At 57.4% G+C, this 21,238-nt stretch overlaps 1 protein-coding gene across 1 annotated transcript; it reads right to left on the reverse strand.

Moving 5' to 3' along the window:
* Positions 1 to 1,215: 1,215 nt before the first annotated feature.
* On the reverse strand, positions 1,216 to 12,265 carry SEMA6B (semaphorin 6B). Its single transcript, XM_084249545.1, has 16 exons — positions 12,121 to 12,265; positions 11,864 to 11,987; positions 10,053 to 10,113; positions 9,841 to 9,903; positions 9,339 to 9,440; positions 8,849 to 8,939; positions 8,425 to 8,544; positions 7,858 to 7,946; positions 6,311 to 6,528; positions 5,362 to 5,493; positions 5,046 to 5,195; positions 4,014 to 4,196; positions 3,779 to 3,925; positions 2,965 to 3,042; positions 2,799 to 2,857; positions 1,216 to 2,224 (listed from the first exon to the last, which is right to left on the reverse strand). The coding sequence occupies exons 1-16, from the start codon at positions 12,239 to 12,241 to the stop codon at positions 1,305 to 1,307; spliced, it is 2,658 nt and encodes an 885-aa protein (XP_084105671.1). The 5' UTR covers positions 12,242 to 12,265; the 3' UTR covers positions 1,216 to 1,304.
* Positions 12,266 to 21,238: the final 8,973 nt, after the last annotated feature.

The raw sequence follows: 21,238 nt of genomic DNA on the forward strand, positions 1-21,238 counted from the left end.
CAAGTATCATCACCTCCAAGAGGCCCTCCTTGACCACCACCCTCCACACAGTCCCCCCTTGATTGTCTGGCTTGTTTTTCATTACACATGTCATTACCTCAAATCAAGTTTTAATCAACTTGTATATGATTGGTCTCCCCCACCAGGCTGTGAACCCTGTGAGGACAGAGGTGTTTATGCCCACGCATAGCAGATGCACAATAAATATCGGCTAAAGGATCAATCAAAAACTGTCCCTCATCCAGATGAAGATGGGGTCCCACCTGATACTCAGCTCCTTAGAACTGTTTACTGCTCTGACCCAGCCCGCAAATGCTCCGACACTGTGTAGGTCCCACCCCAGGGAGACAGAGCAGACCCAGAGCCTTGGGGGCCGGTGGTTGTAAACAGTTTTATTGATGGGGAGGGGATGGGGGAGGCAAACTCCAGAGAGGGTCCAGGACTCAGCTGGCCACGTGGCATGCATGGTCAGCTGAGGTCAAGGGGAGGTCACAAAAGGACAGGTGTCGTGGGACCCTCTGACCACCCTGGGGCCATATTTACAGGGGCCCCCCACCTATGCCACCCCCCAGACCCCTGAGCCCTTCAGGCAGCTGCTGCCAATGACTTCTGGGCAGGCCCTCCCGGCACCCCTGCCTGAAAACCCCTCCTGTCTCCCCTTCAAACTCCTAACCGGCACCTTGGAGGCTCCTGGGCCTTCTGGAAGCCCTGCATTGGCTTAGCCAATGCCCAGGCCACTGGGGCCCCCGCTCACACACAGACACACACAATGCACGCACGGCCTGCCCCACGCACACCACAGCAGCCCTCAAGGACACACACACGCTCATCTCCCCACTTCCTGGCCCCTTGCACACAAACACAGCATGCACACGCACACACACCCACACACGCCAGGAGCCCGGGTTGAGGAGGGACCTTTTGGGGGATGGAGAGGCTTGGGTCTGCAGCTGTAGCCCCCCACATCCCGCTGCCTCCATGCCCCCAGCCGCCACCCCGAGAACGGAGTTGTGCAATTGGTTAGAAAACTGCAAAAGAAATGCAAATTGGAAAACAAACCCAAATCCACGCGCAGGTCAACCTCAAATCCATAGCACATTCCTCCCACCCACCACCCCCCCAAACCGCCTCAGTGTCCTGCGGCCCCGGGGTTGCGGGGAGGCCGAACTCATTGTGCTTCCGTGTGGCGGAGGGGGCCCCCACGAGAGTGGGGTGGGAGTCTTGAGCACCCACTCGGAGCTGGGCCGGGTCTCTTGCTCCTGGTTCCCGTGGCTGGCACTGCCAAGGCATGGGGGGGTCCCGGTCTAGGGCACGGGGGGCGCAGTCCTGTCTGTGCCCCCATAGGAGAGGATGTGGGCCAAGTCCGTGCTGGGCCGGGAGTGGCGGCCACGGTGCCGGTCTCCGGGCCGGCCCTCCCCGCTGTTGAAGGTGTGCGTGCGGCGCAGGGCGGCAGCCGGCGGGGCGTGGGGCCCCGGCCTCCGGAGGCTGCCTGTGGGCGGCGGGCTCCAGGGCCGCGGGAGGCTGTCGGCAGCTGAGGTTGCGTCCGAGGGGCCCGTGGGCGCTGACACCACCCGCCGGCGGTCCGGGCTGGCGTGGGGGGTGAGTGGGAAGTCGCCGTGGGAGGCCCGGCAGGGCCGGGTGGCGTAGAGGCGGGCATCGGGGGCTGGCTCGCCTGGCGCAGGGGGCTGCTCCGGGGCACGGGCCGGGGCCAGCAGCAGGAGGGAAGAGGAGGCGGAGGCGGAGAGCAGGGGGTGGCCATGCTCCCAGGCTCGGGGGCCCAGGGCATGGGGGTGTGGCGTGGGCAGGCGCTTCTGAGGCAGTGGTGTCTGCTCAGGAGTGGGCAGCAGCCCTGAGTCCAGATCGTGGGGGCCGCCCTGCAGGAGCGTGGCCTTGGCCCAGCCGTTCTGCATCAGCGGAGCCAGCAGGGCCTCGGGGGGTGCCCCAGGGCCAACACCACCGCCTGCGCCCCGGCCTCCGGGGCCCCCTGCGCGGCGTTCGCCCAGCCGGCTCACACTCAGCACGGACTCGCCGCCCCCGTGGGCCAGGATGGCCTCCTTGTCCTTGCGGCGGGCCAGCTCCCGGCGCTCTCGGAGTCCCACGTACCAGCCCACGCTGAAGCCGGACACCACGGCGCCCACCACGAAGGCCGCCACCGACGATGTCACCAGCAGGTTCACAGACACCAGCCCGGCTCGCTCCTCCGACAGGCTGGCCCGCAGGAGCCCTGGGGGGAGGACGGGCTGAGGGGCCGGCTGGGGCCTTCCCACCTCCCGCCGCTTCCGCAGGCCCCAGTATCTGTCACCCGTCCTCTGGGAGTTCATCTCTCTTGAGAAATCACTCCCCTTGAAGCCCCATTGGTCCCTCGGTGTCCGTTTCTCTGGGGCCTCACCCCTTAAAGTGTGTCCGTCTAGTCTGTGACGTCTGTCACCCTAGGGCTTGGCTGTCTTGGCATCGGTCTGTCTGTCTCTCATTTCCTCTCTTCCTTTCACAGCCTGTCTGTCTGTCAGTGTCTCTCTGTCCCCTGGTGTCTGTCTTCTCTGTCCATCTGTCTGCCTCATAGTATCACCCTTTCAATGTCCATCTGTCTGTCCTCTCAAAGCTCATCCATCCATCTGTCTCTCGTCTCTCTCTGTCCCGGGGTCTGTCTGTCCTTCTATATAGAAATAGAACCCCCTGCCCTTCCAAAGCTTGGCTGGGAGCCAGCCCCACCCACCCCGCTGAGCAAGGATGGCAAAGGGCATGAGAGCCCTGGAGGTCCAGCATGGAGTCTCCAGGCCCCCTTCCTGCCCCTGTCTTACCTGTGCAGTCCCCTAAGCCTGAGGTGCTGGCCCCGGACACATCCTGTTCAAAGGAAGCTCTGAGGGGGGAAGAGAGGCAGGTGTAGAAACCCTCTCACGGAGTCGGGGGTGGGGTCCCGTCACACTGGGTCACACCCCCCCGCCCCCAACCTTCCCCTCCAGGTACCTGGTCCCAGGGCTGAGGAAGATGCAGGAACCGTCGGGGGCCCACCCGCAGTAAGGGTCCTGGCTGCCGATACAGTTCCTGCGGTAGACAGGGGCCCGGCATGTGGGTTAGTCAATCTCTCCTGCAGGCCCGTCCATCCCAGGGCCCTCACGGCAAATCTCTGCAGTGGGGCTGATCATTTGCCATTTTAGCAATCAGGGAGCCAGCGCTCAGGAGAGGTCACTTTTGCCCAAATGCAGAGCCGGGGTGGAGCCAGGCGGGCTTGCTTCGGATCATCATGGCTTTGATGACAGATGTGGGCGAGGGTTCTCACGTCAAGGGGTCTCACGCTGACCCCAGAGGTGCCAACAATTTATCTGCTTCTGCATCTGGTCCCTATCCATTTTGGAGGCAGGGAGACAGTCGCCGCCTATTCTCTTGTCCTGCTCTTAAAAGTGTCACGCAGACCCTGTCTCTCCCTGCACAGTCCTCGAAGGGCTCCCGCCTCACTCGGGGCCAGAGTTCAATTCCTCCCCACAGCCCACAAGTCCCTACATGACCTGCCCTGTCCCCTCCCTGCCCTCCGCGCTCCTCTAACTTCCCCCAGCTCTGCTGTAACTATACGGGCCTCCTTGCTGGTTCTCCCACATGCCAGGCATGGCCCTGCCCCAGGGCCTTTGCACACGCCGTGTCCGCTGCCTAGCTCATTATTCAATGAAGCAGGATGCTGTTGTGCCCTGGACTTCAATTTGGCTCTTTCTTTCCCTGTTTATCTCCTTTCCACCCCTTTTCTTGCCTCCTGCAGCTGATCTGGGGGTGGGTGGGAAGCACTTACTTCATGCACCCCGAGTACTGCTGGCATCGGGCCACTGGCACTCGGACCACACATCGGGGAAAGGCTGCCAGCAGGCCACCTGAGGCTGTGTCTAGCTCCAGGCTCAGCAGCTTTTGCCCTGTCTCGTCGTCACTAGACCGTCCACACCTGGGGGTGAGCAGATTGGTAAGACTCAAAGGGGGCATTCCATCTCCCTGCCCACCTGCCCCGCCTCCTGGCCTCTGCCCAGCCCCACCTGTCTGGCCGGTAGGTCTCGAACTCCTCCAGGAAGACGCTGGGCCCGCTGGTGCCCAAGACACTGGCATTGGGCCAGATGAGAAACTTGAGGACAGTGCCTGCCTCAGATCCCAGGAACACGACTGTCTGGTTGCCCCAGGGGCCAGCACCCACGTCCACGGCCACTCTCGTCAGCTGGTGCCTAAGGCCGGGATGGGGGCAAGGGTCAGGCTGATCCCAGAGCCCCCAAAGTCACCCCAGGCCCACGCGGTGATACCACCCACGCCCGGCAAGGTAGGCGGCTGCGGTGACATGGTGCACCTCACGGACAGAAACAGGTCCCCACTGGGCCCCCCCTTGGGCCTGCTTCTCCCCATCTCTGCCTCTCCCCATCCCTCAGTGTTGCTCTGCTCCTTCCTGTGTCTCTCTGTCTTGAACTTCCTGGATCGTGTGTGTCTTTCTCTCCCCCTCTCTCCCTTCTGTCTCCATTTTTTTTTTACATGATATCTCAATTTTGCTTTAATTTGCATTTCTTTTTTTTTTTAAAGATTTGTTTATTTATGCACACAAGAGCTGGGGTGCAGGCCAGCGATGCGGGGGTGAGCGGATTCACCAGAGACAGAGTGGGGAGAAGAACAGGTGGATTGACTGAAATCCACTGCTGAGGGGAGCAGCGGGTGAGCCAGGAGAGGGCTGCCACGCCGTGTGGGTAGCCCCCTGGCCGGGGATGGAACTCGTGGTGCGGTGGCTGGCCGTGCTTGATAGCACTGTCTTTAAGCCCTGCGCCACCAGGGAGGCCCTGCCTCCGTTTCTTTCTCTGCATCTCCCTCTGTGTTCTTCATCTTTCTCCTGGTGTGTGTGTCTCTCCCTCTCTCTGTGTCTCCCTCTGTTTCCGTCTCTTTGGGAAGCCCTGGAGTTGTTTTCAGCATCTGCCCTTCCCCTCCTCCTCCAGCCTGCAGACGGCTCCCTCCTTTCTATGTGCCCAGCATCCTGGCCTGGGCTCCTGCCCACCCCCTGGCTGACCAGGACCCCACCAAATGTGGGGACCCACCGCATCAAGGTGCGCACGATCCAGGGAGCGTGGCCCAGCGACGGCACTGCCTCGTCCATCAGAGGGTGGGTCTTGACGAAGTTGAGGATCTCATCAGGGAAGGCGCTGGAGGTGTTGTACTGCATGCCGGGAGCCGCACAGCAGCCGGGCCTAGCGGAGGCAGGGGTTGGGGCAGGCTTAGGGACCTACTGCCCTGCCCAAAGGGCCTTGGTTTTCCCCAACTGCCTAATGGGTGTAGCTCAACTCAGCGATGGCTAAATAACCACCTGAGTCCCGCCCTAGGGCCAGCGCCCGTTTCCAGACGGGAGGCTCTTACCGGGGCCGCGGCACCTGATCCTCCGGCACAGGCGTCCAGATGGACTCTGGGGACTTCTGCTCGCGGAAACGGCCTTCGAACACAGCAGCCACCTGCATCATGTCAAAGGCACAGACGGCCGAGCCAGGGATGCTAGGGGGCGGGGGGCGGTAGAAGAAAGGGAAGGGTGAGCCTGGCCGGGTGTCCCCCCAGCCAACAGCATGCAGGAATCCTCCTCCCGCGCCGTCAATGCTCAGACCCCTGAGCTGAGCTGCTGCCACCCTCCCAATTCTGTCACTCCAGCTCTCGGTCAGCACTCACTCGGGGCCACAGGAGGCTCTTCCAGGACACCCTCTTCCACCCACTGTCACTTGCCTGGACATTGAGCCTCCTAGATGTCACTCTTGCCCTCTTTCAACCCATTCTCTGGGAGATTTTGACGAAGTTGCAAATTTGACCTTGTCCCTCTCTTGCTTCTCAAGCTTCCATGGCTCCCTAGAAGTCTCAGCATAAAGTCCAGGCTCTTCCTAGTTGCCTGTAACCTCTCTACCCTCACATCTTCCACTCTCTCCCCACTCTCTCCACTGTAGCCACGAGTCTCCTTCTTTAAATGTATCAAGCTCATTGTAGCCCCAGGGCCTTTGCACGTGCTGTTTCTGTAACTTAGAGCACTCTTCCCTTTTCCTTTGCACTCATCAAAACCTAGATCCAATGTCCCCTCACCCAGGAAGCCTTCCCTGGCCTCCTCCCAAGTAGGGCTGCAGCTATCTCCCATCTGCCCAGTTCTGACTAAAGGACTTTAAAGGGTCAGTGTCTGCTTATGTCCCATCCTGTCCTAAAAAACTGAGGCCTCCTTGGGGTCCAATCTGGCCCAGCCCAGGTTTCCAGAAATAGGTGATCAGTGAATGTGGGACCTCTCCATCCATGGCCACCCAACGCTTGCGATTTGCTCCCATCAGTGCCCGCTCACCTGTTGCTGGGGGTAGAGAAGACAGCAAGGACCACAGGCCGCCCCCCTAGGCTGACCACGCCTGTGACGGCCTGCAGCACGTTGAAGTAGAAGTGGGAGTCCCCGGGCACAGAGCAGTTGAGCCTCGCCTTCAGGAAGGAGGTCCACTGTTTCTCCAGCACACGCGGGGAGCCTCCCACATCATTCTTGCACACCCGGGCCACGCGGGACACCACCACCTGGGCACGACAGCAGGCAGGTGGGGCCTGAGTCCTAGGTCCCAGGAAGACCTACCTGAAATCCATGTTGCCTGCCTCGCAGGCAAGCACGTAGGCTGGTTCTGGCTCCCGCCCACCACACCAAGGCACCCAGGGCAACAGGTTCCCCAGCAGAAATGTGAGGAGGATATGATGATTGTAGCAAGGAGACCATCATAGCCATAATCGCTTCCACCTATGACTCACTCGCAATGACCAGGCACTTTCTTCTCATCTCTTACATTTCTCCCAAAGTTCTGCAAAGGAGAGTCTACTGATATTTCCATTATATAGATGGAAAAATCAAGGCATAGAGAAAAAGAAGCCAGCCTATGGTCACTCTAGTAGTAAATGGCTCTCTGGGTACTTAGCTGTCTTAGCCCCTTGCATGAGGGGAGGAGAGATGAATAGATGGGTGGGTAAGAGTACAAGTAGATGAGTGGATGGATGGATGATGGATGGATGGATGGGTGGATGGATGGATGGATGGATGATGGATGGATGATGGATGGATGGATGGATAAGTGGATGAATGTCTAGGTGCATGCAGGATGAGTAGATAGATGAACAGATGAAGGAGATAATGATAGAGAAATGGATGAGTGGATCGATGGATGGATAAAAGGCTGACTGGAATGGGTGAAGAGCTTATGAAGAGGAGATAATTGTACATTCAGAAGGGTGGGCAGATAGAAGGGGAAATGCATGGTGGATGGATAGATTGATAAGCAGGAAGGCAGATCAGTGCATGGTAATGGACGCGTGAACAGGTGCACGGAGAAGTGAATGAACAAGAGAATGAATGGGAGAAGGTGGCCAGAGGGCTAGGTGCATGGCAGGGCTGGTGACAGGTAAATGGAAGGAAGGATGGAGGACGGCTGAGTTGTTGAGTGGGTCATGGGTAGATGGATAGATTGATAAATGAGCCGACAGGCGTCTGGGTGGGATGAAGAGCAGATAGGTGGGTGAGAGTGTGGCTAAGTTAGGGGGCGGGTATGAGCAGACAGATGACTGGAGAGCAGACGAAGGACAGATAAATGGATGGTAGATGGAGGGGCAAATAGCAACAGGAGTATATCTGAACCCAGGAGTATATCTGAGCTCAAACCTGTGGACATGACCCAGGGCTGTGTGCACCAAGGCTGCTCCACAGAATCCTTGCAGCCTTATGCCCGAGCCTGGCTGGGGTGAAGGGCCTCGTGGACCAGGCTCATGGATTCACCTCTGCTTCCTGGTTCCCACAATCAGAGCCTCTTAGCTTCATGTTCCATTACCAGGGCTCTGAGGTGGGGGTAGGAGGTAGGGCCTTACCTTCTCCAGGTAGTTAAACTCCATTGCGATCTCCCGGAAGAAGAAGTAGATGTGGCTGCCCCATTCTACCGCGTGGATAAAGTAGGGCTCTGTAGGAGAGGAGGGGTCAGAACTCAGCCCCTGACACAAGAAAAGGAGTTTCTGGGCCTGGGGACACAGCCTGGGTGGCTCTTTTATGGTGAAGGGGGGATATTGGTTGATTGCCCATGCAAAATAAAATAACTCGAAGTTGTTGAGTTTTTCTATTTTTTTTGGTGGGGGCAGAAAGGTCAGAAGCCTAAAATCATCTCCAAATATAGCAATATCCGCTATTCTCGTTAAAGAGCTGAGTTCCTACCATACCCCTCTGGTAGCTCCACTTCAGATTTTGAAACCACCCATCTCCAGCAAGTTCTACTTTAGATCAAACTTAAATCATTCCTGTAGCTTTATTATCATTCCTGTAGCTTTATTATCAAAGAGGCCAACGAGTTCCAAAGGTGAGATGGACTCTCCTCCCTGTCTGTCCTGGTACTCTTATTCTGGTGGGGGGATGTGACGAATGCCAGCCCTGCCAGGTCACTGTACCTTTGAACCACTTGGAGTCATGTTTCACGGTGCGCAGGGTGGGCCGGTCTCCAAGGCTGCGGTAGATGACTGCATCGATGGCGAGGAAGTCAGTAACAGTGGCCGTGAAGAGCATCCCATCTGTGGTCCATGGAGGGGGAGGCAGGTGAGAAGTTAGGCAGTAAAGGCTAAAGGCCAGCTGGGGCAAAACTCCATTTTCCAAGACAGCCCTGAGCCTGCGTGAACGCCTGTCTCTAGGCAGAGTGCTGGCCCTACCTGCGCCCCCAGCCCAGCTGAGTCTAGATCCTGGGATGAGATTCTGCCTATTTCACAGCTGGATGATCTCCTGGCTGCTTTCTAAAAGACCCCAACTCAAGAGAGGAAAATGTGATGCATTGCTCAGGGTAGGGACCCCATCAGATGGTCAGCATTGGGGGACACTCACCAGAGAAGAGGGCGACATTGGCATGTTTGGGGTCGTACGGGCAGCGGGCCATGCCACTGATGTTCTCCCCGAGAGGCTGCAGCGTGTCCATCTGCAGGGGAGACAGAGTCTGAGAACAGTTCCTGGTCACGCCTGGTACCCCTGACTGCCCCAATCCCCATCTCCAAGGGGAACCCTGGCTCTCTGGGATGCTGTGTGACTTAGGTCAGTCACCCAACCTCTCTGGGTCTTGGTTTTCTGATCCATAAATGAGTCTAAGATTCAGTCCTAGTCAGGCCTATCCCTGGGTCGTCGCTTATGTAGTTCCAGCTTCCCTGACCCCTTAGGAAGCCTCCTCTTGAGCTCTGGGATAGGGACAGGGAGGGCCTGTGCAGTAAGGCTTCCTGTACAAGACATGCAGCCTGGGAAATCGCAGGGCGAGCGGAGGCCAGGGGCCAAGGCCAGGGCTTGGAAGGCCAGCAGGCAGGGCCGCTGGAGAGCGGAGACTCACACTGTAGTTGGCGCATATAGGGTTGAAGGCGTTGGAACCGCACACGAACAGCGTGGATTCGTCTCGAAGTAACAGCACCTTTACAAAGTTTCGACACTCGGCCTAGGGGGTTGGGAAGATAAGTCAAGGGGGTGTGGTCACACGTGTGGGCGTGGCCATGTCGGTGGGCTGTGATAGGGCCTGACACGGGTGGGAGGCGGAGCCAGGGCATCTAGGTGGTCTTGTGGGAGGGGCCAGCGATGTGGGCGTGGTCAGGGCTGGGGCCCCTGTCACAGGTCAGGCTCTGGCAGAGGCCAAAGTAGGAGCGGGTTGGAGGTTTGGCCATGACTAAGGGAAGGATCTAGACAGGGATCTAGACAGGGAGATATACTGTATCCATGGTCATTAGGGGGTGGGACTATGCCAAGACCAGAGTTGACAGTAGTGACTGCCGAGGACCACTTGGGTCTGGGTTGGGGTGTGTCAGAGCAAGGCCAGAGCTGGGGGCGCGGCCAGGGCTCACCTCTTGTTTGCCTTTCATCCTACACACGTTGATGTCGCTGGGGTTGGAACGCCAGGTAAGTTTCTGAGGACAGAGGGAGCTGGTGAGGGGAGCAGGGTCCTGACAGACCCAGAAACCTCTGCCCGGCAGAGCCAAGCCCACCTTGCACCCTAACACAGTGTTAGGTCCCCTTAAACCATGGCCCTTCCCTCCCATCTGAGCCCCCTGCTCACCCGCTGGTACCGCAGCTCTGAAGACGTGGGGGGCTCCAGCTCCACCCGGTACAGGTTGTCCCTGGGGACGGGTATAGTTAGTTGGACTGAGGGGCCTCCACCCCGCCACCTTACGACCTCCCAACAGAAGACGTGGTGTCCATCTGAGAACACGCAGGTGCGCGACCACGCAGCTGCCATGCGAGTCCCCACCACACCTACTCCCTCGCCTCACCTGCTTCCTCACGCCTAGAATGGCCTACAGGTGCTGGTGCAGCCCACATGCCTTAACATGCCACCTCATGCTCACATGCCTGCGGCCCTGGGGCCTGCACCCAGTGTGAGCTGCCCAGTGCTTTTACATCGCATGTTCCCTTCCGCATCTCTCAGTCTCCCCAAGACCTGTCTCCTCCCCATAATGCTGCAGAAACTGCCCTAGCCAAAGTCATGGGGTCCCTCAGGGCTGGTCCCCCTTCCTCCTGGGAACCCCTCAGGACACCCCCCCAAATTGCTTAACTTCCCTCCCACTTCTCTGGTGCCCCCTTGGGCTACGCCACTTGTTGCCCAGGGCTGGGTCATTGTCCTTGTCTCCCCACAGTACCCTTCTTGGGCAGCCTCATCCATTCCAGGGCATCTAACCCCGTCCACACCCTGACAAGCTCGGCCAGCAGTCCTGCTTCCAGTCTGGGCCCCCAAGATCCAGATTCGAGGTCCAGCTGCCCTTCTGGGGAGACTCAGGGGGGCTTCATACTCAACAGGGCCATGTTGTACCCAACCCTCGCCCCAAACCTGCATCCTAGGGGGGCAGCTTTGTCCTTCCATGGGTACAGGTCAAAACCTAGAAGTCATGCTTAACTCCCCTTCCCACATCAGCCAGTGCTATCTGCCTTTACTGTCTATCAAGAATCCACCCTCTTTTCAGTCCCTGTCTAGCCTCCATTATGACCCACTTGAACCAGGGCCCTCCCTGGTTCCCCAGGCTCCCCAATGAGCCCCAGTCGGTCCTTCCAGAAACAACCACCAGAGGGCGCCTGTGAGCAGAGGGTTCAGGGCCAGGCCCCACTTTGCTCACAGCCCTCTGGGGCTCCCACTTTGCTTTGTGAAAGACACCTCCATGCCCACAAGGCCCTGCCCCGCCTTCCCCTTCTCCTCCCTACACCCTATCCTTTTCCCTTGTTCTGTTCCGGTCAGGCAGGCCTCCTTGCCGCTCCTCCAACAAGCCAGGCACGATCCTATCTCAGGGTAGGTTGGGGCTGTGGCCTCTGCCTGGATTTTCCCTAGATTTCCCCATGGCTGGCTCCATATCATTCAAGTCTCAACTCAAATGTCACCTCCTGAGAGAAGCCCTGGGGTGCCACTTCAGCATCCTCTGTAGACACCCAGCTGTCCCCACCTGCTAACACACCCACCATAGCCGGCTCCTACCACACCCCAAATTCAGAACCCGGGGCTCCCTGGTGGCGCAAGGGGTTGAGCACCGCACTATGGGGCAGTCCGCAGCCTCTGCAGCACGAGTTCGATCCCCGGCCTGGGAGCAACCCACATAGCGCGGCAGACCTCTCCTGTCTCCCCGCTGCTCCCCTCAGCAGTGTACTTCAGTACATCTGCCTGTTCTGCTCCCCACTCTGTCTCTGGTAAATCCTCTCACCACCCACAACTCTGGCCTGTACCCCAGCTCTTGTGTGCATAAATAAATAAGTCTTTAAAAAAACAAAAGCCAAATTCGTAATCCTCAAAAGTCCCCTTCCATGGTCACACAGATCCCATCTAAAAATGCCTCCACCTGCTCCCCACACCTTACCCGGCACAACCTGCGCGACAATCCCCCGTACCTGTCCCCGATGAAGAGCGTCCTGTTGACCCTCAGGACCCGCTGGATGTTGAGGTCATCGGGGCCCTCTGCAGGGGCCAGGCGTCCCGACCCGCTCCCCACGAACACGGGATAGTGGTTCAGGTCTAGAGGAGGGGGAGGGAAGGGTGTGACCCAGGGTTGGGGTGAGCACAGCCCCTGGGGGGAGGAAGGCAGCAGACCCAGCTGGGACACCGGAGCCTCCCTCGCCACACCCCCCGCCCCAGGATCCCCACTTACAGTCCTTGGGGGCCACACTGAGAGGTGGCAGCTCCTCGGGGAAGAGACCGTGGGCGCCCCCCAGTAGCAGCAGTAGGCGCAGTAGAGCCAGACGGGGAGGGGACGCTCTCGGGGTCCGCATGGCGAGGTTGGGGCGAAGGGAGGTGACACCTGAAGACGAGGGGCGGGGCGGTGAGCGCGGAGGCCTGCAGTACCGCCAATCGCCGGTAGAGGGCAGGCGAGCCGCAGCAATGTAGACCAAGTCCCAGAAAAATTCCCCTTTAGGATGATAATAAAAAATTACAATAATCATGGCGATAACGACAATAATAGCAGCACTTATTTAATTATCAGTACAACTTTCTGACACTTTAGTGAAATCTCAGGAAATGATTTCTAACAAAAATTAATAATAATGAGAATATTAATAGATACAGCACCTCAAAACATTTTAAAATTCAATCTCAAAAGTATATTTAAGAATTCTTAGAACTGAAACAAAAAAATCTTAAAATTAAAGACTAAAGGAATTCAAAGGCTCTTGGAATTTTATAAATCACAACCTGGGAACTGCAATATTTTAGCATTGCTGAGTATTCTAGCAGTCCCAGTAAGTCTGGCTGCCTTCCCCAGTCCAGCCTTTCTATCCTTCACGGGGTACCCCTGTGACAGGCCCCTCACTAGCACTCCAGGGGATCTGTTTCCCCTCCCGTTCAAGATAATGTGAAGAACCTTCCAGAGGTATGGAGCCGAGTCTCCCAGTGATGGTCTGGTTGGTGGAAACGTGCACAGAACTCACCCTCTGGAACCCAGCCCTCCATGCCCCTTCCAGAAGGGGCACAGTCCATCTCCTGGAGACCCTGAATAAGAAATGAGGCAGCCTTGTTTTTCTGGGCAAGCCCTGTGCCTCAGTTTCCCTGCCTGAGTATCAGGGACATTGCCATGCCCTGCCCTGGCCTCACAGCTCTGGGATTCTGCAGCCCTGGAAGTGAAGGTGACGCGGGATCTTTGCCCCTGGAGTGCTCTGAGGATTCAGGGCCAGAAAACAGGAAGGTCTTGCGTGGCCCGGCAGGGCTTCCGCTCCCTGACCTGCACTTCCAGGATTTGTGACTCAGCGGATGCCAGGATCCCATGCGTGTGAGGTCATGACCCTGTTTCCTCAAGGGTTTCCTCCCCGGGCCCCTCCCCTGCTCCACAGCTTCAGTGGCTCCCACCAACCTCCCAGGCCCTGCTCACCTGGCATTCAAGGCCCCCAACTTGACTGCTGCCCCGATAGCACCTTCCCACCCTCATGCTGCTGGACCTTCAAGCCTCTTTCCCCGACCCCACCTGCCCAGGGTGCCCAGTTTTTTGGGTGTCTGCTCTGTGCCTTCTTTTTCTTTTTTTAAACAATTTTTACATGGTGGTAAAATATATATAACATTTACCATCTTCACCATGTTTAAGTGCTCAGCTCAGTGGCATTAAGCACGTTCACGCTGTTGCGCAGCCGAACCCACCCTCCAGCTCCAGAACTTTTTCATCTTCTCCAACTGGAGCTCAGGCCCCATTAACCTCTAACATCCCTTCTCTCCCCTCCCCGGGCTCCTGGCAGCACCTTTACTTCCTGTCTCTATGGATGTGGCTCCCCTGGGGCCCTCCTGGGAGTGGGTCACACCGTGTCCTGTGTCTGGCTTGTTTCACGAAGCTTCGTGTCCTTAAGGCCCATCCACATTGTTCCCTGTGTCCGAATTTCCTTCCTCTTTAAGGCAGGAGAACGTTCCCCTGTCTGCATGGACACACCATGTGTCTCTGCGTCTCTGTTGATGGACGCTTGGGTTGCTTCCAGCTTCTTGCTCTCTGAATAATGCTGCTTTCACTGCGCCGGGTGTGGGCGCCCACACGCGCATCATGTATGTACCCGGGTACGTGTGTGTGTGTCTAGGAGGGTGCTGGGTCATGTGGTCATTCTATGCTGACCTCCACAGTGACCTCACCACCCCCGCTCCTGGCAGCAGCACACAAGGTTCAATAGCTCCATCTCCCCAGCAACGCTTGTTATTTTTTGATTTTTGATAATAGCCGTCCTAATGGGTGTGTGATGGTGTCCTGGGCTTCTTATCCCATGTTTTTTTTTTTTTTTTTCAGAATAATGTTTAAGAAATATCTAAGAATAAGAAAGTTCAAACAATAGCTTCCCTTCCCTGATCACGCCGCACCCAAGGCTGCAAGGCTGCAAGGGCACAAACCCTAGTTCTGCCATTTACCTGCCATGTGGCCCTGGACAGGTCACTCCCCAGCTCTGGGCCTCAGTTTCCTCATCTGTAAAACGGGCACGGCAACACATCATCCTGTGGTGGGTGTTGGCACCAGGGATGACGCCACAAACCCCCACTGGCTCTAGCAGAACTGGTATAACATCCAACCCATTTGGCAGATGTGGAAACTGAGGCACTGTGGCCCTGCCAGAGAGGATGTGGCAGCTGGACTGAACCCAGGGCTCCGAAGTTCCAGGGTTTTCCACAGATGTCTCTATGTCCTACATGTTGGACAGAGTAATGTTCATGCAAATTAATAATCACCCAGCCTATGCACCTGTCTGTCAACTGGTGACCCCAGCAGTAACGTAACACCCAGTTCACAGACCGACAGACTGAGGCCCCATGTCCAAATGGAAGCTTGTGCTTAATTTTTTTCTCCCGGTTTTCTTAACTTTGCAATGCAACAACCCGGGGCTAGTAAGGGGTTTCATGTCCTCCCTCTGCCCACAGCTGCCCGCAGCCCCACAGATCCACTCTAGGCCATCGGGGACCCAAGCTCTTTCTTTGCCTCAGACCAGCTTCTCCTAAGAGAACCTCCACTGGGGATGCCCCATCATCCCTGAGCTGAAGGCCGAGATCACGCCTCCCTGCCCCCTCCACCACCCGTCTCTGCCCAGCTCCCTCCAGAGCCGCTCACTCGTCCCATCTGCTCTGACTGCCCTACCACCCACCTAGTTCCCTGGCCCCCAGTGCTGCCCCTCTGTCTCCTCCTCAAGGCAGCAAAGGGATCTTTCCAGAATTCAAATCTCTCCTGTTTCTCCCCTGCTGTAAACTAGGGTCTGTTCTGGGGGTGGGAGGCTGTTTGGAGCACTGTGGGGTGTTGAGCAGCAACCCTGGCCTCTGCCTACTCGATGCCAGAAGCACCCCCACTTGTGACAGCCACAGATGTCTCCAGACTTCGCCATGTCCTGCTCAAACCCTTCTATGGCTTCCCAGCACCCTTGGATGAAGCTTCAGCTCCTCCTCCCTTCCAGCTCCTCCTCCAGACGCCTTACTTGCTGTTCCCTCTGCCTGGAACTCCTTCCTTGTGCTCCCGGTAACCTGGTGACCACCTCCTTGAGGTTTCAGATGCCTCCTCCAGAAGGCTTCCCAGGTGATGCCCCAGACTGGGCAGAGGCCTCCTCCGGACTTCCAAAGCGCCTGCTTCCCCCCCTCCCCAAGTGCTCCAACCACCCTACCTCTAGCTGCCTGTTAACTCTCTGTCTCCCCACGGGGCTGGGAGTCCCTGAGAGGCCAGGGCCGGGTCTGTCTTGGCCACCCTTGCGTCCCCAGCGCAGGGCCTGGCTTACAGTGGGAGCTGCATAAATCATAAAAATAGCCAACACAAGGAACTCACCATGTGCCAGGCATCGTGGCAAGTACTTAAATTAACTTATTTAATCTGCGCAACCCACCCAAGAGGTGGGTGTGTTTGATGTGGCCCGGATACAGCCTGGGAAATCGAGGCGCAGAGGGTCAAGTCATTTGCCCAAATGGAAGCTGTGGAGCCGAGACTGAAACCCGGCCTTAGGTTACCGGCCCGCCACGGCACCAGATCAGGGCTCTCGGAGGCCTCTCACGGGAGGTCTTAGCGCCTCGCCCGTCCCCTCAAGACCATCTGCTTCTCTCCATGAAACTCAAGGCCCTCCTGCCAGCAGCCGCCCGGCGCCCGCCTGCCCGGAAGTGGCCCCACCACCTGCCCCAGCACCTGGCCACCGGGAACCACCACACAGGGCCAGCTGCGGGGAGCCACTTGGCTGGCATGTGCAGCCCCAATGTGCCGTGCACCCCTGCGCCCGCATGTCTGAGGGCATGTGTCTGCGGGCGCTGAGCCCCTGCCTGCAGCCCGTGGGTGCGTGCTCTGGGCGGAGGCACAGCCAGGGCCATGACGTGCCCCTCCCCTCCAGGGAGGCTCGGGCTGTGGCCAGCCCCTCTGCTGGACCTCCAATTCCCCGCACACAATCCCAGGCACGGATGAGGCAACCCAGGCAGAGGCAGCAATTCCCTCCAGGGCGCCCTACTTCACACCATCTTCCTGGGAAACCCATTCTTGCACTGACCCCAGACCCTCTTCCTAAATGCCACACTACCTTAGTTACTATAACTTTGTCATTGGTTCAAATTTCCTTCTGGAACATTCTCTCACTTGGCACTTCTTGGGGAGGCAAGGTGTCCGGGCTACTCTTGACCCCTCTAGTGCTTCAGTATAAATTTTAGGATGAGTTACTAAGTTCCCAAACAAACAACAAATGAAAAAAATCTGTGGAGAGACTCACCGGTAGTTGAACATCAGAGCAAATTAACCTATTGAACGACAACTGATGCCCCCACCCCAACCAGCACCTCCCTGCTCCCCCCTGTCTCAGCTGATGGCTCAGCCCACACCTGGGAACCTTCCCCCAAACAGAACCCCCAGCCAGCCTCAATCTCTCACACTCAGGTTGAATGTCAGCAAGCCCTGTGGCCTCTGCCTTCACAGGTATCCAGAACTTTCACCCCTTCCCAGTTCATTCTTTGGCAAGACCCCATTACCTCCCACCTGGACCACTGCCTCCCCCTACCTGGTCCTCTGCTCTGCCTTTGACACTCGCACCCCCTCCCAGCCCCTGTCTCTCCTCTCCAAGCAGCCACAGGGTGCGGCTGTGAGCACCCAGTCAGGCCCTGTGCCTCCTCCACCCACAGCCCTCAGGGCTCCCCCATCCTTGGGGTACAAGCCGCCTAGCAGGACTTCCCAATCTACCCTTATCTCCTCCCTGACTCCCCGCTTGCTCACTGCCCCAGCCACACAGGCCTCCTTGCTGTTCTCCAATAGGCCAGGCTGGCTCGCTCCTTATTTCAGGTCCTTCCTGAAACTCCACCTCCTCAGAGAGATTCCCCCTGCCTTCAACCACCCTCCCAAAGTCTAGCAGCCTCTCCTCTCCCCATCACCCCTTAGCCCCCTGGCCAGTGTCACACTCTCGAAGGGCGCTTCAGAGACTGTTACTCTGAGTGTGGTCCTTGACCTGCAGCATCGGACTCCCCTGTCCCGCTCCACACCCGTCCAACCGGAGCCTGCGCTTTTGCAAAATCTTGTGTAGTAACTGCTTAGCACGCACAGTAGTTCAGAGAAGCTTGGCTTACGCACAGACCCACCTGAATAAAACAATCATGCACGTAACTGTGTGTTCAGAGCCCGAATGCTCCCCTGGACTGAGCGCTGTGAGGGCAGGTCTGGGGGTGCCCTGACCGCGGGACTCCCCACAGTGTAAGGCACACTTGGTGCTCCATGATGCTCATGGCCCTTGTGTGAGCAGGCAACATAGCACAGATCTGGAGTTGAGTCCAGGGCAGACTGACCTCCAGCCTCTCACTGGATCACAGACCCCCAAAGCCCACAGCATGGCCCGGGGATCTATGTTCACACGTTTCTGTAGATGCAGCCACAGCTCACGTCTGCTCATGTGCCCGGGGGGGGGGGGCAGGTCACCTGTATCTGTGTGCACACACCTGTGTCCAAGCACATACACTGCCCCCCCCATTGGTGACATTCTGACTGTCAAGTAGTTTCTGAGGACCCCAATGAACTGTGGGTATCAGACTGGCCACTAGCCATGTCTGCCCAGCCCAACCGAGAATTCCTGTGAGGGGAACTGGCACAGAGGTGAGGCAGTCAGGAAACACTTCCCGGTGAAGAGCCCCGTGTTCGCAGTGTAGATTCTGGAATCTGGTGGCCTGGATTCAATTCCTGGCTCTGCTGCTTCTCAGCGTCAAGACCCCCAATGGTCACGTCACTTTTCTGTACCGCAGTTTTCCCCAATTACAAACTGTGACTTCTAATGGTCCACCCCCAGATCGCTTCTATCAGATGGAAGGACAGAGTCTAGACCTCACCCTCCGATAGAAACCGGCCGTGCACATGCGTGGTTTCAAAGTTCCTAGTAGCCTCATTGTAAAGGTGAAGTTCATTTTAATACTTTGTTTTATTTAACCCAACAGACCCAAAATATTGTCATTTCCATATGTAATCAATGATTAACGAGACATTCCACACTCTGTTTTTTGTGCTTAACCTTTGGAGTTGGTGTATGTTTTATATTTAGAATCCATATGGATCGGCTGCATATGATCCAACAGGTCCCCGTGGCCAGTGGCCACCATTGTGGACGGTCCTTTAGAGGAAAGACTTGTTTAGATCCCTTCTCTGGCCTGGGCAATCTCAGCACAGGCTTTGAAAGGCCCGTGAAAGGCAACGCCACCTGTTCTCTGACACCCCCTCACCATGGAACTCCTTTAACTGTACATCCAAAATCAGCGCAGGATCTGCCACTCTCCTGCTCAAAGACCTACCATGGCTCCCTATTGCCCCACAGAAGAAAGCCAGCTTCATTCTTTCATGTTTAAAGACACCTTCCACCCTGGGGATGACTTTAACCTTTCACTTGCCCTCACCTCTGACCAGGAATGCTTAGAATAGGCCAGTTCCACCTCCAGGCCTTTCCTCAGGCTGTCACCTCTGCCAGCAGGACCTTTTGGGCCTTTTCAAGTCCTGGATCCTTCCAGGACAGCCTCACAATCTCCCAGATCTGAGTGACCTCATTCTTTCTCCTTAAAAGCTCCACACCAAATCCTGCGCACCTCGCAGGTCGCTCACCAGTTACGGCTACATATGGATGTTCCCTCCTCCAGGAAGCCTTCCTGACTGCCTTAGTTTCCCTGAACTCCCCCAGCCACTACTCCTTCTTCAGATTCAGCCAGCCTGAGAGCATCCAGGCCTAGCTCTGGTTCTCCTTGTACCCTAAATTGGAAGCAATTCAGTCACTCACTGGATGAACAATTTTACTCTGTGCCAGCTGTGTGCCAGCCACTGATCCAGGCAGGGGGACACAGCAGAGAATAAGACACTTGCAAAGCCCTGCCCTTGTGGGGTCCTGGTCCAGGGGGAAGATGGGGGTGCACATATCTGTAATGATGGTGAAGCACTGTGACAAAAATGCACAGAATGATTGAAGGATGGAGGGTGGTGGCAAAGGGGGCTGCTTTGGCCAGTGGTCAGGGACCTCCTGGGGGGGCAGGGAGGACAGTTGAGCTCAAGCCTGAAGAGTGAGAGGGAAGGATGATCCAGTGGAGGAAACTGCAAAGGCCTGGAGACTGCAAGCAGGTCACAGCAGTGGGGGAGGTTGCTATCCTAAGGGAACACCCCTGGGTGCTCCCCCGTTTCCAGACAAGACACTGAGCCTTGATTTCATGCCTGCAAAATATGGCACGAGAACGGGAGCTGGTGACGTGCTTGCTCTATGTGCAATGACCTTTCTAGGGGACCGCGGCCAGCAGCTCCCCCTCTCTGGACCTCTCCAGACCATGGCAGAGACTCAGTGCCTGGGGCTAGACTCAGGCCCTCTTTCTCCATCTGCCCTGGAAAAGATGGGGCAGGGGGCAGGATGCCGTCTCCAGTTCCACAGAAGGAGCTCCTGTTAGCCCACTGCCCCAGGATTCCAGCTCTGGGGCCAGGCGTCCCCCGGGGGATCGAGTAACCCAGCCCAGCAGCCGGGCCCCAGCTCCATGCAGGTCTCATTACCAGCTCTGCTTACAGCTGCCTTCTCCAGCTGCCTCAGTCGCCCCATCGCTCCAGGACTGTCTAGGAACTTGGCAGAGTGGCCAGAGGGAGTCCCAGGGGCCCTGGCCACGGGGGAGGGTGGGCTGAGGAGAGAGGCCCCCTCCCAACACCCCCTTCGTGCCATTTAACTCATCCCTCCCCAGCCTGCAGGCAGCCAGTGCACCCCTGGTCCTTGGCCCTCTTCCTCATGTCCTGCGCCCCTGGAGCCTCAGTGTCCTCACGAGTGGGCTGAGGTGACAACCCTCCGCGCCAGGTTCTCACCAGGGGCAGATGAGCAACGCAGAGTAGGTGCTTGATTAACCGTATTGACTGCCGTGCATCCTTGGGGTACGCCCCCCCTTCTCTGGGCTTGCTTCCTCCTCTGTCAACAGGGGGTGACAATGTCAGCTCCATGGGGACAGGGGGTCGGGCTGTCGCCTAATAAGTGCTCAACAAACACTGGCTGGATGACTGTCCCACGGAAGGTCCCTACTTAGGAAAGCACTGCAAGGACTTGTTTATTCCAGACTTCCTGAGCGCTGACTGCATGCCAGCTGGGCCAGGGACACTGCCACGCGGGGTCTCGCGTGTCAAGGGCTCTGCACAGTTGGCACACGGTTAGCGTTCAATGCTGAGCTGCTCTTTTGAAGAGGACGGTGCTCAAGGTGCCCGAGTGGTTTTCCATGGCACCCGACAGCTGCCCTGCAGAGCAGGGGTGGCACCCTGCAGACGCAGGATGGGTAGTGCCAGCTAAGATTTTATGAAGCCCCTGCTGTGACCCAGGTGCTGGGCCAAACCCTACCCAGGTATGAATTGTTTCCTGCCCACCTCAACCTGGAGAGACCAGCGCCATCATCCACATTTCACAGATGGAAAAAGAGGCTCAGAGAGGGGACGCCATTTAGCCAAGGTCACACAGCACGGCAGGGGGCAGCTGGGACTGCAGCCTGGGCCACATGGCTAGCTGCCTCTTGCTGACATTTACTGAGCGCCCACCAGGTGCCATCTGCTGCTGAGGAGGCCACGGAGGCTGAACACTGGGGATCAGCAAGTAGAGACCCAGGAAGCTGGATTCCCACTCAGGGAGTTGGGGTGAGGAAGAAGGATCTCGAGTGGGGGACACGGTCCAGCCCCAGGGTTCCCAGCCCAGATGGGGAGGATGGACTCCCAGGTAATTAATTTTAATCACTGTTTGGCAACTGGGCCTCCAGGAGGCAAATCGGAAGCAGCAACTTGTAATTAGGGATGGGGAAGGGGCTGCCTTCTTGCGGATGTTGCGACCATTGCA

Source organism: Talpa europaea, assembly GCF_964194135.1.
Source record: "Talpa europaea genome assembly, chromosome: 12".
Lineage (NCBI taxonomy): Eukaryota > Metazoa > Chordata > Mammalia > Eulipotyphla > Talpidae > Talpa > Talpa europaea.